The 15,405-nt window shown below is 38.5% G+C and overlaps 1 protein-coding gene across 2 annotated transcripts in view; it reads right to left on the bottom strand.

Moving 5' to 3' along the window:
• Positions 1 to 8,273: 8,273 nt before the first annotated feature.
• Positions 8,274 to 15,405, bottom strand: part of FRRS1 (ferric chelate reductase 1) — a 52,891-nt gene continuing 45,759 nt past the window's right edge. Inside the window, exons 12-17 of one of the 2 annotated variants that reach the window (XM_063428328.1) lie at positions 15,065 to 15,162; positions 12,358 to 12,416; positions 11,385 to 11,528; positions 10,133 to 10,237; positions 9,299 to 9,360; positions 8,274 to 8,829 (exon numbers count right to left, since the gene is read on the bottom strand). In XM_063428328.1, the coding sequence (XP_063284398.1) occupies positions 8,737 to 8,829; positions 9,299 to 9,360; positions 10,133 to 10,237; positions 11,385 to 11,528; positions 12,358 to 12,416; positions 15,065 to 15,162 (561 nt within the window). In that variant the 3' untranslated portion in view covers positions 8,274 to 8,736. The remainder of the gene's footprint in view (positions 8,830 to 9,298; positions 9,361 to 10,132; positions 10,238 to 11,384; positions 11,529 to 12,357; positions 12,417 to 15,064; positions 15,163 to 15,405) is intronic. The other variant, XM_063428330.1, reaches the window with a different exon arrangement.

Below are 15,405 nucleotides of genomic sequence, written 5' to 3'. Positions count from 1 at the left end.
TGAATAAATGCATCTCTATGGGTAGCGTCTTCATGCAGCACTAAAAAAAAAAAAAAAGGAAGCACCTCTAGCGGCCGTCTGAGTGATAGCAACAAGAAGTGTTACTAGGCACCAATGTTAACACAGATTTTTTTTTTTTTTTAAATGCAGCATTTACATTGAAAAGCCTGCAGGGACAGGCTATATCCACCAGAACAAATATATCAAACTGTAGTAGTTCTGGTGACTATAGGGTCCCTTTAATGAAGATTGACTGGCTGCAGAGTTATGTATTTGTTCATTTGGTTCTGCGTAGAATGGAACCCACTATATCTCCATCATCTAAAGACGGTGTGCCATGTCCCATCCCTGGTTTATTATGAAAGCTTCTTGGCTACCGAATTAACATTCCAAATCCCTCCCTCTGCATGTAAATTTTGGTATGGTTGGCCAGGGACTCTTAAGCAAGAGGGGATAGTTCTAGCTTTCATTATCCTCCTGTGGGATCTTCTTATCTCCAGTTGGGCCATGATAGAAAAGGACATGGGAGTGTGTGTTCACCACCAGTGGAGGTTTTAAATAACTGTAGTTGTGGGGACCTTGCCAACAGAAAACCACGGGACAGGTGGGAGGGGAGAAGTATACAAAGCAAAAAACATACTAGAATGGCTCACAGTATAGGTTTCGACACATCTGCATGCTACGTTAAACTGCCATCATAAAGTATAATGCCATGTGAAGTTTATGGCAATCACTCCAACTCGGCCAATGGCCTTGATTTATGGTATAAAATCCAAACTAATAGGCTGTAGGGTTTACTAAATTATGCCAAATGCTGAAATTGTGTATTTTCTGGTGAACCAGAAATGTGCCTTATATGATTTTAAAAATAAAGTACATCGCCAGTCTTGTGATTGTTTGTCTGACTTTTATATTAATTCACCAGTACCCAACAAGAAACAAAGACCAGATACAATACTTATTGTGCTTTGTGAAATTACAATGTATAGTGTTTTAAAATCATCAAACTGTGCAGTGGTAAAGCCATAGATTATACGATCTGATTTTATGTTCTAGGGTAGGCATAGGCAACCTTCGGCACGCCAGATGTTTTGGACTACACCTCCCACGATGCTTTGCCAGCACTATAGGTGTCAGAGCATTATAGGGGATGTAGTCCAAAACATCTGGAGTGCTGAAGGTTGCCCAGCCCTATTGTAGGGGAATATAAACAAGAATGTGAATACGTGGATAAACTGTATCCTTATCTGGACCCTTCTGTAATGGGCAGAGCCTGGTACAAGGCTGTGGGTTTGGGGTTAGAACTAATGCAATTGGAGAAGCCTAAAGAGCACCTTTGACCATGTAAGAATCCTTAGGAAATTGTAAATATTGAAAGAGAATAAATAGGACCATTCCAACCTATCAAAATATCTTCTCCAGACAAAGAATGCAACAATGGCCTGCATACCATTTCAGATACCACAAAAGCAGAGTATTTTTCTAAAGAGTTTTATCAGATTGAAAACTATTTTTATTTTAAATTAATCTTTTTATAACACAATGCACAGAAAGTAAATGTTTTGACATAAAATAACACGAATGTCTTAAGTCACATGCATCCATCACTATCTTTAAACACACTGTTTGAAATGCTAAAAAGAAAACAAAAATGTCATTCCAGAAAAAGAATGGTTTATTCAGTGAAAAACATATTATGTAGATTCTGGTAGCAATTGAACCAAGTAAGAATGGGAGCCAGTCTGTAGAAATACTGGAATGGGTGTTGTGTTGGGGAAAGTTAGAGTAGACTTATAAAATCAATATTAATCAGAACGAGAAAACAAAATATTTACATACTCCAAAATAGTGAATGTATTTAGAAAAGGAAAAGGAAAAGGGAAAAAAAAAAGAAGGGAGGATGAAATCCTGGAGACCACCACCAATTGGTTAATATTTATCAGGAGAAGACATTTACAATATCAATGTTGGGCATAAGGCTTCCTTATGAAAAAATAGAAACCCTGGTCAAAAAAAGTTAAATATAAGAGCAGCAGCTGATAAATGAATCAGATTTAAAAAGGTGGATAAACAAACCATGACTAGTGTAATACTCATTGACCTATTGCGTGGTGACATAGAAGGCCAGTGATACTGATAATCTAGAGATATCAGCTGTGCAAGATAGAAGATCTCCTGGAAGCTCTAAACTGCCTATTGATAGATTCAAATATAGACCAGGAGGATAAGAAACTGAATAAAGGAAGTAATATGGAAATATTGGTTCTAATGTGGGAAAGGTGATCATTCTCAGACCCTTTAAGAGGCGCCTCACCGCCACAGAGGTAAAGAAATAAACCAGTATTAGTCAGTTACCATCGGCCAATAGAGTGAATTATGGAAATAAAGAAACATTGCCATTTGGGCAGAATGTATGGTTTTCAGATCTAAAAGAATATATGTTAAAGTAGTGTCAATGATAATTACAGGGGAGAAACTGAAGGAATTGCACAGGATTTGAAAGGTAAAACCAGTGTTGAGACAATGGTAGCTTGGTGGTCTCCACTAACTTTCCAGCTCTGCTCATTCTTAAAATTTTTAATTCAGTTTGAATTCCCGATAAATCTTTAGTGAATAACCCCGAGGTTCTGGTCCTGCCCTCATATTGCAGGGGAGGGTGAAACCAGGATAGACTTGTTCATCTCCAAATGGACTATGCATTGTGTTTCGCTGGGTAATGATGGGCAAGTCAACTTTGGAATTAATGTCTACGACGTCTGTTTATTATCAAAAGTGGACTTTGACATGAAGGGGAATTTTAAGTGTGAAAGAAGATGCCCTTGTGATTTATCATGTAGGTTATTGGCCTGTACAAGGACATTCAAACTGGCAATCTTAAAGACTCCATGTAATTACCATAAGAGTCCTGGAACACTAACCTGGATAAGTGAGTTCAGGCAGATCAACCACTTGGTGGAAGAAAAAAACCCTCCATTACTGGCTGTCCAAGATTTGACACCTAACAAAATGAGAATGGAAAATAGGATTTTGATTCAGGCTTTAGGGAGATCAACTCAACAATGTGTAACATCTAAAAGTTACACAACACCGGATACTTATGGATTAGAAACCTGCACCTATGTTCTGGATTGCGGATTTTGATACTGCCAGCTATATATTCAGAGAATATACTTTGTGAAATACTTTATCTAAACAGCAACCTTGTTCATACATACATACATACACCAGTGCCCAGGAAAGTGCTCTTCTTCACCCACTGCTGTATGCAGAGCTACCAACACTAGATACAGTGTGCGTGGAGGTCTCCTGCATTAGGACAACAAGAGTGAATACACATGGATTTATTAATGATTTTAAGTCAACTGGCCAGATCATCAAAAATAATCTGGACAGATCCTAAATGTAAAGTCCGGACAGTGATCACTGAAGAATCACTAATGTATGGATATTGTAACAGCCTCCAAATTACGTAGTCATGAAATCAAATTTCAGGCTGCGCGAATGCCACTGAACAGCTGAAATCTTGAACCGCATTATTTAAATATGAAAATGAATGCTCACTTTCAACAAAAATGATCTGCCTGCAAATTCAGTTCAACTGAATTTACACAAACTCTTGGAGCTTTCATTGTAGCTTGTTGTAGAAGTGAAATGATGAATGTAGCGGATTATGGGCCATGGAGGAACACTGACTGACAGCAGACTCAATGCAATTCTTATGATTAGCAGCACAAAAATGCCTGGTTCCTGCCCAGTACAGATTCCTAGTTTTTATGGACTACATTCATTTATTCAATAGAAGCATTGTCACTAGTATTCTGCCTTTAAGAGCCGAGGAATGGTTTCTGTACTTATGCAAGTAATGCAGATTAGCCTTGTGCACAAATCTTTTTCACCGGTGATGAACGAATGAAATTCCAGTTAGTTTACACCCGAATGAATCGATACGTCCCGTAAATCCCAGACAGAATGATTAGTTGGGGTGTAGATTAACAGGACTTTGATTCATTTGTCAAAGATGAACAGGATTTGTGCACAGGTCTAATGCAGATGTCTGCCAGCTGATTACTCAAAAAACAACAACTTTGCAGTGGTTTTCCTATCAGACATTTTCGTTCCACCACCATTTACATATTAAAATGTCCATGGATCTTGCTCTTTTTTTTTTTTTTATTTTATATATTTTTTTTTTTTTTAAAGCCCGGTACACATAAGAACACAATCATAAGCACATACTTCCACACAGAGTGTACCCAGTTTTACAAAGTTTAAAAACATCAAATATTAACACTTTTTGACACACATAGTAGACAGTATCCTTACACAGGAAGGCCCAACGCAGCTTTAAATGGCAAGTGTCATCCACAGGAGCATAGAAATGTGCATCAAAAACAAAACAGAACCAACTCAACTAAAACACTAAAACCATGAATACTGGCATAACAGGAGTAAACTCAAAGAAATACAGAAACAGGTGTTTTAACCCCTTAAGGACACATGACGTGTCTGACACGTCATGATTCCCTTTTATTCCAGAAGTTTGGTCCTTAAGGGGTTAAGCCACTTAAGTTTCTTTTTTTTTTAATCTATTAGCCAATTGGGAGAAAAGAAAGTTTAACTCTATATAGTCAATATGATTTGGTGTACAGTGGGACCTCTGTTTACAAATGACTGTTAACATACTTTTCGGTTTACAAATGAAAATTCATTGAAAATAATGCCTCGGTTTACAAAATATTTTTCGCAATACAAAGCAAGTTTCCCCAGGATGCATTTTACCTGGGAGATTTATAGCACTGCCCCCTGCATGCTGGCGCCTCACCGCGTCGAGTGTGGAGATGTTGGAGCGGCTTTTGCATCGAGTTTTGGAGCCATTCTGGAAATAGTTTGCAGTTGTTTTGGGACTTTTTGGTGCATTTCACAAGCTGTGGAAAGGTAGGGACCTGAGCTGTCATTTGCATGCCTTTTATTGTGTGTTCTGTATTGTGGGTTGTTTTTTTTGCCAGGTTATTTTTACTTTTTTTCTGACCTCCAGAATGGATTAATTGGTTTTAAATGCATTCCTATGGGAAACCGTGTTTCCGTTAAAAAAAAAAAAAAAAAAAAAAATAGTAATAAGAAACATCCCGGAGAACGCATTAAATTCGTAAACTGAGGTCCCACTGTATAATGAATAATTCTCGGAATATCCAAGTAAACTGCTGTTAATGTTTAGTAACTGCTGAAGCACTTGCTCCATCATTGTAGTGCCTGCTGCACTGCCCAAGTCCATCTAATGATGAGCTTATGCGATACGGGTTGCGGACAGTACCCTGGTGCACCAGGATGCGAAAAAGCAAGTAAGAGAACCGGAATGGCAGGACAGGTTCCTAAACTTTAAGCAACATAACTAGAACTTTGTGTAGCGGTTATGTTGTTTAAGAGTCTGTAGTTGTCACAACAACTTTTATATCACGGTGTTAAGTAATTTAATAAAAACTGGGTCTCTCCATGACACCCGGAGACTTGGCTGTATTGACAATGTGCCCACAGACTTTAACCCCTTAAGGACAAAACTTCTGGAATAAAAGGGAATCATGACATGTCACACATGTCATGTGTCCTTAAGGGGTTAAGTAACAGTGGTAACGTTGGTTAGGCCGCTCCTTTAAAAGATCCGAAAGAAATAAGATTTTATCTGCATGGTCTATTTTCTGATTTGCAATATACAGAAAGAAAATGCGCTTCTCACACAGTGATAAACAGATTCCTACATCTCTTATCACATTCTAGCCACTGCAACAAAGCATTCAACAGCAATCACTGTGTGTGGACTTTGCCTGGAATCTTCAGCTATATAAGAGTACACACCTCAGACAGGTTGGTAGCATACGACAGCATTTTCTAAACTTACTTTATGGGTATAATTTAGCTTGACTAATTAAAACTAGATTAGTTTTGTTGGATAGAGAATATATAAATTGGACCTTCAGAATGATCAAAATCATTTTTCTGTGGAAATTGTAAAATAAACAAACAAACAAACATGCAGTAGGCTGGTAGGTGATCATTCACAACATGAGCAATTGTTCCAGTTCTGGCTAATCTGGTCACATTGAGCTTGAAGAAATTCACACTTGAGAGAATAAGTGTTGGTTTTATTACCAATATGTTCACATTAATAAAATGACAACAAGGATAACTGTATTTAAATAATTGGTCTTTTATTGAGGAGATGCGGTTTATTGATCTCCCTTTGATTTTAAAAATACAGATTCTGACGAGGAACACAAACATAAAAAGTCAGCGCTTCAGTTGGTTATACATTACATTTAAAGATACAGCTAATAAAGTTATTTACCAACCAAGAATTGGCAGGAATTCACTAGCAAATTACAAATTCTAGGCCTAAACTAGTAAAAAAAAAAATTGGAAAAGTTCCCCAAGCAGGCCATGTTTACAGTTCCGCTACTTTGGTATAAAATTTGCACTTACCGGTAATTGGTGAACTCCGTTGCAGTTTAGTGAACAACCCCTGCCAGAATACTTAAAATCAGCATAACACACAACGTAAGAAAAATTAAATAAGCTCCACTAACAAATGTATAAGATCGATCGTGAGATCGATAGAGATAGATATATATATATATATATATATATATATATATATATATATCACAAGTGTACAAGGCACCATTAGCTGTTTTTGTGTGGATTCCCGATTTGTTAGACATTGCATACTAATTAAATAACAATATAGGTACATTCTGTGTTGCATAGATGAGCAGAAATCATTTTGGAATATTATGGGTACGTATAGTAACCCTTTGTGTGCAAGGGAGCATGGAGCACATAGCAAACCTTTCCAAGGTATAGAATGGGTTACACATAGCACATCGGGTTATAACTTAGCATGGCATTTTCAAACAAGTTAGATCTATTACTCCAGATTGAATTCTTTCCAAATATTTTTCAGTGTAGGTACAGTTACTGTACATTCTGTTTACCCAATCTTGTCATCGCAATTCATTTGGATGTCCCAGTCGGTGTATAAGCATGCTATCCATGTTAGTCACAACTGAATTATCGGGTTCTGGCATTTACCCCCCTATATGGTTCATTCTAATGCAATATACCTCTATGTCAATGCAACAAGACAAGCTTATTCAGAAATAAACCATTCCTTGCACCAAATATGTACAAATGACACGAAAGCAGATGGATACCATCTCCACGCTATTCGTTAATGTCAGTCTGGCTGGATTGTAGCAGCCATTGCTTAATGTGCCGTGATAGATCATCACTAGGTTCCTGTGATATAAAAATTCATTTCCTATCCAGGCAAACACCAGCCTCCTGCTTTTTGTCTAAGCCTACATATTTTAATAAGCGAGATGCAAAAGGAAAATATAAAGGTTGTAGGACAACCTGTTGTGCTGCACTTTTTATTTTATATGTCTTTTTTTCACATTTTTTTAAGTTTTTATGTTCTCACCTTTACCCCAACCTTGATTAGTTATTTCCTATTCACAAACTGTGTAGTCACTGATTAATGTAGTCAAGCAATTCGCTGTGGGCCAACAGCCCACTAACCCCACATCTACCTGGGAAAAACAATGTATCTCTGCATCCTCCGTGAACATGGCGGGACTGATGGAACTAGAATTCTGGACTACAGACAGGCAACACCTTTTAATTAGCTCTGCAATAATTTTCTGAACAAAATTTAGAAGGAGTGTACTGGGCCGAAGGTTTTTGGATTTAAAACATAATTTAATGGCAGGGAGATTTAGATCTACTAAACGGGGTCTGTCACATGACTTTCTTTGTGCATATCAGTTTAACAGCATTCCCAAGACAAGACATTAATATTTCCATTAAAGCGTGCTACAGTACATTTTGCTGTAATTTGCATATGAAGATTTGCCTACTTTTCATTGAGAAGGTGGCTAACCTTGGAATCACAATGTAAAGCCTCAGAGTTATTTATAAACGCAAGAAACACGATGCCAGCAGCCAATTGGCATCCAGCATTCGATTTTGTATGACATTAATTTAACCCACTATCGCCTAGTCTTGCTTGCCATTGGCTTTGCATGCCTTCCATTTTTAAGGTGTGCCAACAGCTTTTTAGCCCCTGACCGAGTTAGACTGAAGAAGATATCTGAAGGACTGAATGCAAATGTTCAAGAGACAACTCCGTTTTAAACATACAGTACAAGGTTGGTAAGAATCCTTCCCGATACATAGTTTATTGCTCTTTAGAACGCATTATGCCTTTCAGGACAAGTTGTCATCGGTCACAAATTGGTTAGGAAGCAGCACAGTTATGACAGCACAACGTATTATTCCGTTTCCAAGCTTCTTTGCTTTCTGAAATTTTTACTGAATTATTGTAGCCCCGTGCACACACTATGAAACAAAAGTATTAATCAAAAAGGCATAAAAGGATTGTTATAAGAACTCGTGCGAATCATTTAAGAATTCCTGAGAAGAATTGAAGTGACAAATATCTTGATTGCAAGAATCCCAGCTCTTTCTGAATGTAGATTTTGAAAAAAGTTAAAAAATTTGCCGTACAGAAGTCGTGCAATTTGGAAAGTTCTATTCTGTCTGCTCGTAGTCATACACTGAAATCTTGATATCCACTCAAGCGTGTAGTATAGGAATCATTGAGAAGGCGAAACGCACAGCCAGTTTGCTGAACCAAATGTCTACAGCAGCGAGAAGGCGGCATCATTCTCAAGCCTTTTTTTCTTAAATCTGGTAGATTGCTGCAAGGAATGTGATCAGAAAGGCAAAGTTTCCACAAATGTAAATTGTCAGGACAATCTTCTTAAAGGTGTGGCCCTGGGAAGGAAAAATAAAAAATAAAATTCACCATACAATGCAGGAATAGTTTAGAAAAAAAGACAACAGCGCCCACTAATGTTTGTTCTTTGAATAACCATAACATACCCTCTGAGGGAGCAAGAGTTTTAAAGAAGAATTCATTTTTAGGGAAAAAGAGGGGTGGCCTGGTGGGGGATGAATATGATTATGAACACACAAGAGAGTTTGTGAATAAAACATTTTCAGTGAGAAAAGCATTGCAATTACAGCACAATTAGTGTCTGGGCTAATGCATACCAAAACTACAGCCTAAAAGTGGGCACAAACGTGATACTTTTTATACGGTTGTATTGACCTACAGTTCTCCAAGTAGATAATGGGTAAAACACAATGTGTGTGTGATGCTTTTACATATAAGGGCACCATTTAAAGACATACATATGGCTTACACTGAATACCCAAGCACATCCCAAGTACTGCAACATACCTCATTCTCAAAGTGCGAGGTATTCAGGATTCCAACTTGATCTTCTGCCAACTTGCTAAAATCTAGGAGATAAATTCAAGGTTTAGATAACAAAAAATATAGAGTTAGTAATGGCTACGTACGATGCCCCAGATGTTTGGGAATGAAAGGCTGGCTGAAATCATGGCAATCTTAGTTCTCTCAAACATCCGGGACATTAAGGCTTGCCATCACTGGTTGGAAACCGAGAGAAATACATTCTTGTAATCAAAATGAACATTAAGGACACTAAATTGTGTTGCATTTCAGTCCAAGTAAAAAAAGAAGCCAGTGTTGTAAAATCACCATCTGCAATGGATGGTTCAAACATTAATCCATAACTACTTATGGGAACATACATTAAAACCACTGACTGGTGAAGTGAATAACATGGATTATATTGTTTATATTAGGCGGCCCCACCTCACACCTTGGAGGACCTAAAAGATCTGCTGCTAATGTCTTGGTGCCAGATACCGCAGGACATGCCCCGGCAGCATGAGGGGGACCTACACGATATTAGGCAGGTGGTTGATCACTAACCAGTGCTTAATCCTGAATTATAAACCACTACACCAGCTCATGTCACCCTTTTCTCTATTTGTGAATTTTTGGAAGATTGCAATTCCAACGAGATAGAGCACTGGTTGCACTCATTGGGTCTCTCCATTTTTGTCATGCAGAGTGTTCTCTCTTGTGTTTAGAGTACTTATAGGATGGTGTTAGATAAGATCGGGAAGGTGAAAAAAAAGTTCATAAAAACACCACAAACGTGCTCCCCAAGTGCATAGTGGAATGGACACTTTCTTTTTGTACCTCCAGGCCTCTTCTCTACCTTCCGCATCAGGGAGACATATAAAATGATCAGTCCAAACACATTGGTTTTAATGAGAGCTCCTGACTGTTGCATCTGACCAACACCTGGGCAACAGAACACTTTCAATTACCTTAACTTATTACACATACATTTACATTTATTTTATTTAAAAGAGGGGCCCCAACAACCTAAAAGCTAAATGGAACCACATTCCACTTTAAAATGAATATATATTAGTAAATGTGGGGGTGTCAGTTTGCATTAATGGGCTAAGAGAAATCCAAGGCTAGGTACTAATAAGGTTGAGGAAATGGCATGGTCAGACTAGCAAATGGTCAAGTCAGGCAGCACAGGTTCATAAACAGAGGTCAAGTCAAAGGTCAAATACCGACAAAGGTCAGAATAGCAACAAGAATACAACTGATAGGGCCAAGGAGCACGGTAATATGGAGTACTGACAGCTTGTGCGAGTTGGTTTAAATAGAAAGCATCACGCCTATATTACTGGCATACCCCCTAAGTGATAATGTCCACTTTCCTTTAAGGCACGCAGGGTTAAAGGCAAGGATTCGGCATTGCGAAAACCCATTTATTTATTTTTAACCGTGCAAAAGAACATCATGGACATTTTCAAAACAGGATAACAGTCATAGTATGGAACATTGTTTATGGTTAGATTGACAAATAGAACACCATGCTAGCAGATTGCAAAAAAAAATAAAAAATAAAAAGTGCACTGACAGCTGTAACCTTTGAGGAAAAAAAAAATAGCCAAGTTGTCAACAAGTTAATAAAAATGCATTACACTGGGTGATGTTGCCTTTTTTAAGACGGAGAGGGACTGCGCATTTTATTAGCCTTTACAGTACTACCTGTCCAGTGAGAGTAATTGATAACTACCTATTTATTATGAATTGTGCATGGATATATAGAAAAATAGGAATATATATTAAGCTAGATCTGTGGTACCCAAACCGGTCCTGAACACCCACCAACAGTCCGGGTTTTTACAGTATTTCCATTGGAATAAAACAGGGAAATACACAAATCCTGTATTGTTTGTGAGTCATAAGGACTGGTTTGAGAAACACTGATCTATAGAGCATTAGTTTAATATTAAAGCCATTAGAAATAATTTGTACGACAATGCGAAATTAACACGTAGCTGCCCAATGGCGGAGAATGAGCATACAGTTTATAAATTCACTACATGCCCGTGGATATTTTACATTGGGATATATTTAAGCTTACCTGTCCGTAATAAACAGAAAGCATGGATTTCAAGCAGGAGATCGGTGAAGACGTGCCATAGGATAAATCCTACCATTGTGTATGTGTCCCAGGGATTAGGAAGGTCCAAAGCTTGCAAATCCATCCCCAGGAACATTGCAGCCACTGGGAAGAATGAAAAAGTCCAATGTAATTAAAATACATCAGAAGATTGAGTAGAGACTATGTTGTTTTAAGGTCCAGTCTGAAGTAGACAAAGCTGACAAAAAGGTGGAGCATGTATCATCAATATCCATCAATACGCACGACCATCGCTAATAATGGCTGTGTGATACAGATATATTCTCACACATCACACAAGTTGGGCTTAGGAAGGAATTTGTTTATGCCCTGGTACTGCAGTACCAAGGGCTCCTGGTGGATAAAATACCAGGAGTTGAGGGAAAAAAAAGATTAAATAGATAGAGATACCTATCAGGGATAGCTTCTTATTTGGCTGAATACAAAATATGCAAAGACCCTTGAAAGTGACACCACCACTTTAAGCAGAATCATTTAGCTATAACCAGATAATTTTAATTATGAATTTGAAATGCTTTAAAAATACTAATAATAATAATAAAAATGTTTTTAAAAAGACGAACAGCAGTTATAATCGGAAAATATTCTGCTTTACAATGAGTTATGTGAGCTTTAGATTTAAACCAAGGTCCGAACATATAGTATGCCAAATCCAGGTACACACCCCACAATGCTTTGCCAATCTGACTGTTAAAGCATCATGGGAGTAGTTGTAGTTCAACAACAGAACAATATGTAGCATCTTGTGTGGAATTTAGTATGAAAAAGGAGGAAAACAGGAAAAACAAAAAAACTGATTAATGTATTTCTGTGACTGGTCATTTTTTTTGCAATCTATATATTTTGTTATTTTGTGTAAGTTATAAATATTTATTGAACCATTACATTTGGATATATTTACTCTGCAACTTACCTGCAAATATCCTAGCAGTAGTGCCGCTGCCCCAGTGCATCCAGTTAAATATGTGCCTCCTGTATTTAAAAGAAAATAAACAAAGGGTTAGGTAAGGAATTCCATGAAACTGTCAGACTGGAAGAAAGATTAAGAGTTCCTGGGGACATCATGGCGAGATTTGACCAATTGCATGAGACATTCAGAACAATCTCCTCTGCAACCATCCAGTACCAACAATTTAGGTAAAAATCAGCGACAGAGATCGGAGCCCTCAGAGTCCCACAAAAGGGCAAATCCGCCTTTTCCTGTCACTCCGTTGAAAAGTTATGCCTACATGGGCCCGAAAGCCACCAGGAGGTCATAACCAAGGACGGATATCATTCGCCTAAGCCACAGATGAAAGCTCCTGAATTTACGCTCCAGGGGGAACCACTCGGACACTGCCAATGCCCAGGACTATGGAGATTCCGTGACAGGTTTCAAGCAGGCTTGTGGCTGGCATGTTGTGATGCTGGGTCTCTGTCGTAGTTGCTGGCAGCCAACCAGGGTTGGCTAGCGAAGATTTCTATACCTTTTCCAATCTGCCTACAGGCCCACTGTTCCGCCTAGAAAGCTACATGGCCTACATTCCAGCCTTCTTTCTCGCTTGGTTTTACGTTTATATATATTTAGATATGTATCTCTACAGTGCTGCTTTGATCTGATCACTGACCTGGATTTCACATCAGTTCTTATGTCTTATGTTACGCATATTATCTTATTCTATTTTCATAGATGTGTGACATAAATTAGTTGACTATCCTGTGGCTCTTTTTTCTAGACATTTGATTTGTGTCATACTTACTATATACATAATGTACTAAGTTTTTACCTTTGCTATGTCCAATCAATAAAAATTGATTGGTAAAACAAAAACAAACAATGGAATGCAAGCCGTAAGATGAAATAAGGTTCTGAAAACATGTATTCTAGGTCTCCCCCATGTGTCCACATGTGGGATTGCAGGTGACTATACATTCAGGGTTACTCACTAAAAAGAGAATCATCAGGAATTCCAAAAGGAATTTCAAATTAAAGGCCAAAGTAGCCAAACTGGTAGCATAACTGCCAGAGGGTTTTTTTCTTTTTCCAGTTCGGCTATTTCGGCCATAAATATTTAAAATTGAAATTCACTTTAAATTCCCAGACAATTTTTTTGGTGAATAAATTTTACCGACATAAACCTGAAAGTATTAATATAACTCTACCGGTGAAAGTCTTTAAATTAAAAGCAACTAGGTGGTCATTTCCCCTTTTACCAATTGCCAGCATATACAGTAAAACATTGCTCAGAAATCTTTTTCATTTAAAAACCTATTCTGGATAAATACAGGAAGGGTTATACTTAACGTGTATCCTTTAGCAAACATCCCTGACTGTAATTTAGGACTATAGAATTATGTTGCAATGTTTAATGGTTATTAAAGAGAAACTGTGGCAAAAGTAACCTCGCCACTGGTTCTTGGAGGGGCCTGCTTGCCAGCCTCTTGCCCCAGGACTATGGCCCATGTATTAAAACCTTGGTTCGGGACTGTGGAAAGGCTTTGTTCGTACCTTGTCCCTTATATGGTTCGGTATACGGGGCTCACCAAAACAGGTTGTACTTATTCTGTTACCGTTGGACCACCCGTAAGTGGAATGTGCAGCTTATTACCCCTATTAACACCTCTAAACCGCAACTTAATGGGGGATCGGCTGGGTGGGCGTCGTTCATATGGACGAACGCATGGCGGCGGCCATCTTTAGCCGCGAACACATACAGCAGTGTTTGGTCTTCGAGTGCATGGAACGATAAATCGGACACTCGGCGGTGCAAACACCGCTGGGACTTCCATCTCTTCGTACGTTCGACTGGATTCACTTGAGAAGAGCGGCATTCGGAAGAAACACACTCCCGAACAAGAGATACAGACTAAGTATACATACAAACTGGTTGCATTCGTATTTCTGTTGTATTGTGAACTCCTGACAGAGACCGACCGCACAGCCTGATTTCAAGGAACTCTTTTGGGCAGGAGCCTTGTGTGCGGTCAGTCAAATTATGACCTCCATGGAAATCCCAAACCCCTGAACCGATCTGGGTGATTTTTGGATATAGAAGAAAAAGTAATAGGCGCTCACTACAGTATAACACAGGGTGAAACTGGCTGCACTAACTAATACAAGGATCCCAAACCTTGTGAGTAATGGAACTTGGGGGGGGGGGGGGGGGGGGGGAGGAGGAGAGACCACACCCAAAGATTATGTACAAAACTTGATACATACACAGGTCTCTTAAGGTTATATACGCTGAGATAGCTCAATCAAATGTGAGTGAAATCACATAAGATCACACATCACTCATTCATTGTACATACTGTACTGCACTATTATTGCTTCTTCTCGGGTCTATCAGGGGATGTTACTTTTTGTGTGGTTTCCATGTGTTTAAGGGGTACTTTTGGGAGGTTGCTAAAATGTATGTTTTCTGTGCCTGGAGATAATGAGTTTAGTACAGTTCCTGACTCAATTATCTCTCAGGCACAGGGGAGGGATTATCTTGGTTATGGAGTCCGGTGCAGTGCTTATGGTACTTAAGGATTACTAGGATGCAGCGATTGGCAAAGAAACGATTTGTAGAATACACGACATCTATTGCTGAGGGATTATAGTCAGTATCACCACCAGACACAGATTAAGAACATACCTGGAAGCGTGAGGTGGGGGTCTGAAAATAGCCATCACAGGCTGAAGTATTGTCAAAGCCATAACAACGCAACCCAAGTATGGGTGGTAGCCAGCTCTCTACAGACAAATGACAACAGGAAAATCAATTATGAGAGAATTTGTGTTAGAAACAAACAAACATTCTTCCAATGTATGAATCCATACAATTCTTAATGTGGACCCTTTCCCTCCACTGAGACAGTAATGAAGAAACACTGACATCTAAGTGCATAGCACATTGGCGTTATTATTTTATACGAACTGTGCCTCAGAATTTTTAACAATATTAACCGTTACTTAAAAAAACAGCCACATTTGTTC

This window comes from Pelobates fuscus, chromosome 7, assembly GCF_036172605.1.
Source record: "Pelobates fuscus isolate aPelFus1 chromosome 7, aPelFus1.pri, whole genome shotgun sequence".
NCBI classification, from domain to species: domain Eukaryota; kingdom Metazoa; phylum Chordata; class Amphibia; order Anura; family Pelobatidae; genus Pelobates; species Pelobates fuscus.
Note: the sequence above shows the minus strand (reverse complement) of the source record. Positions and strands in the feature narration are given on the sequence as shown.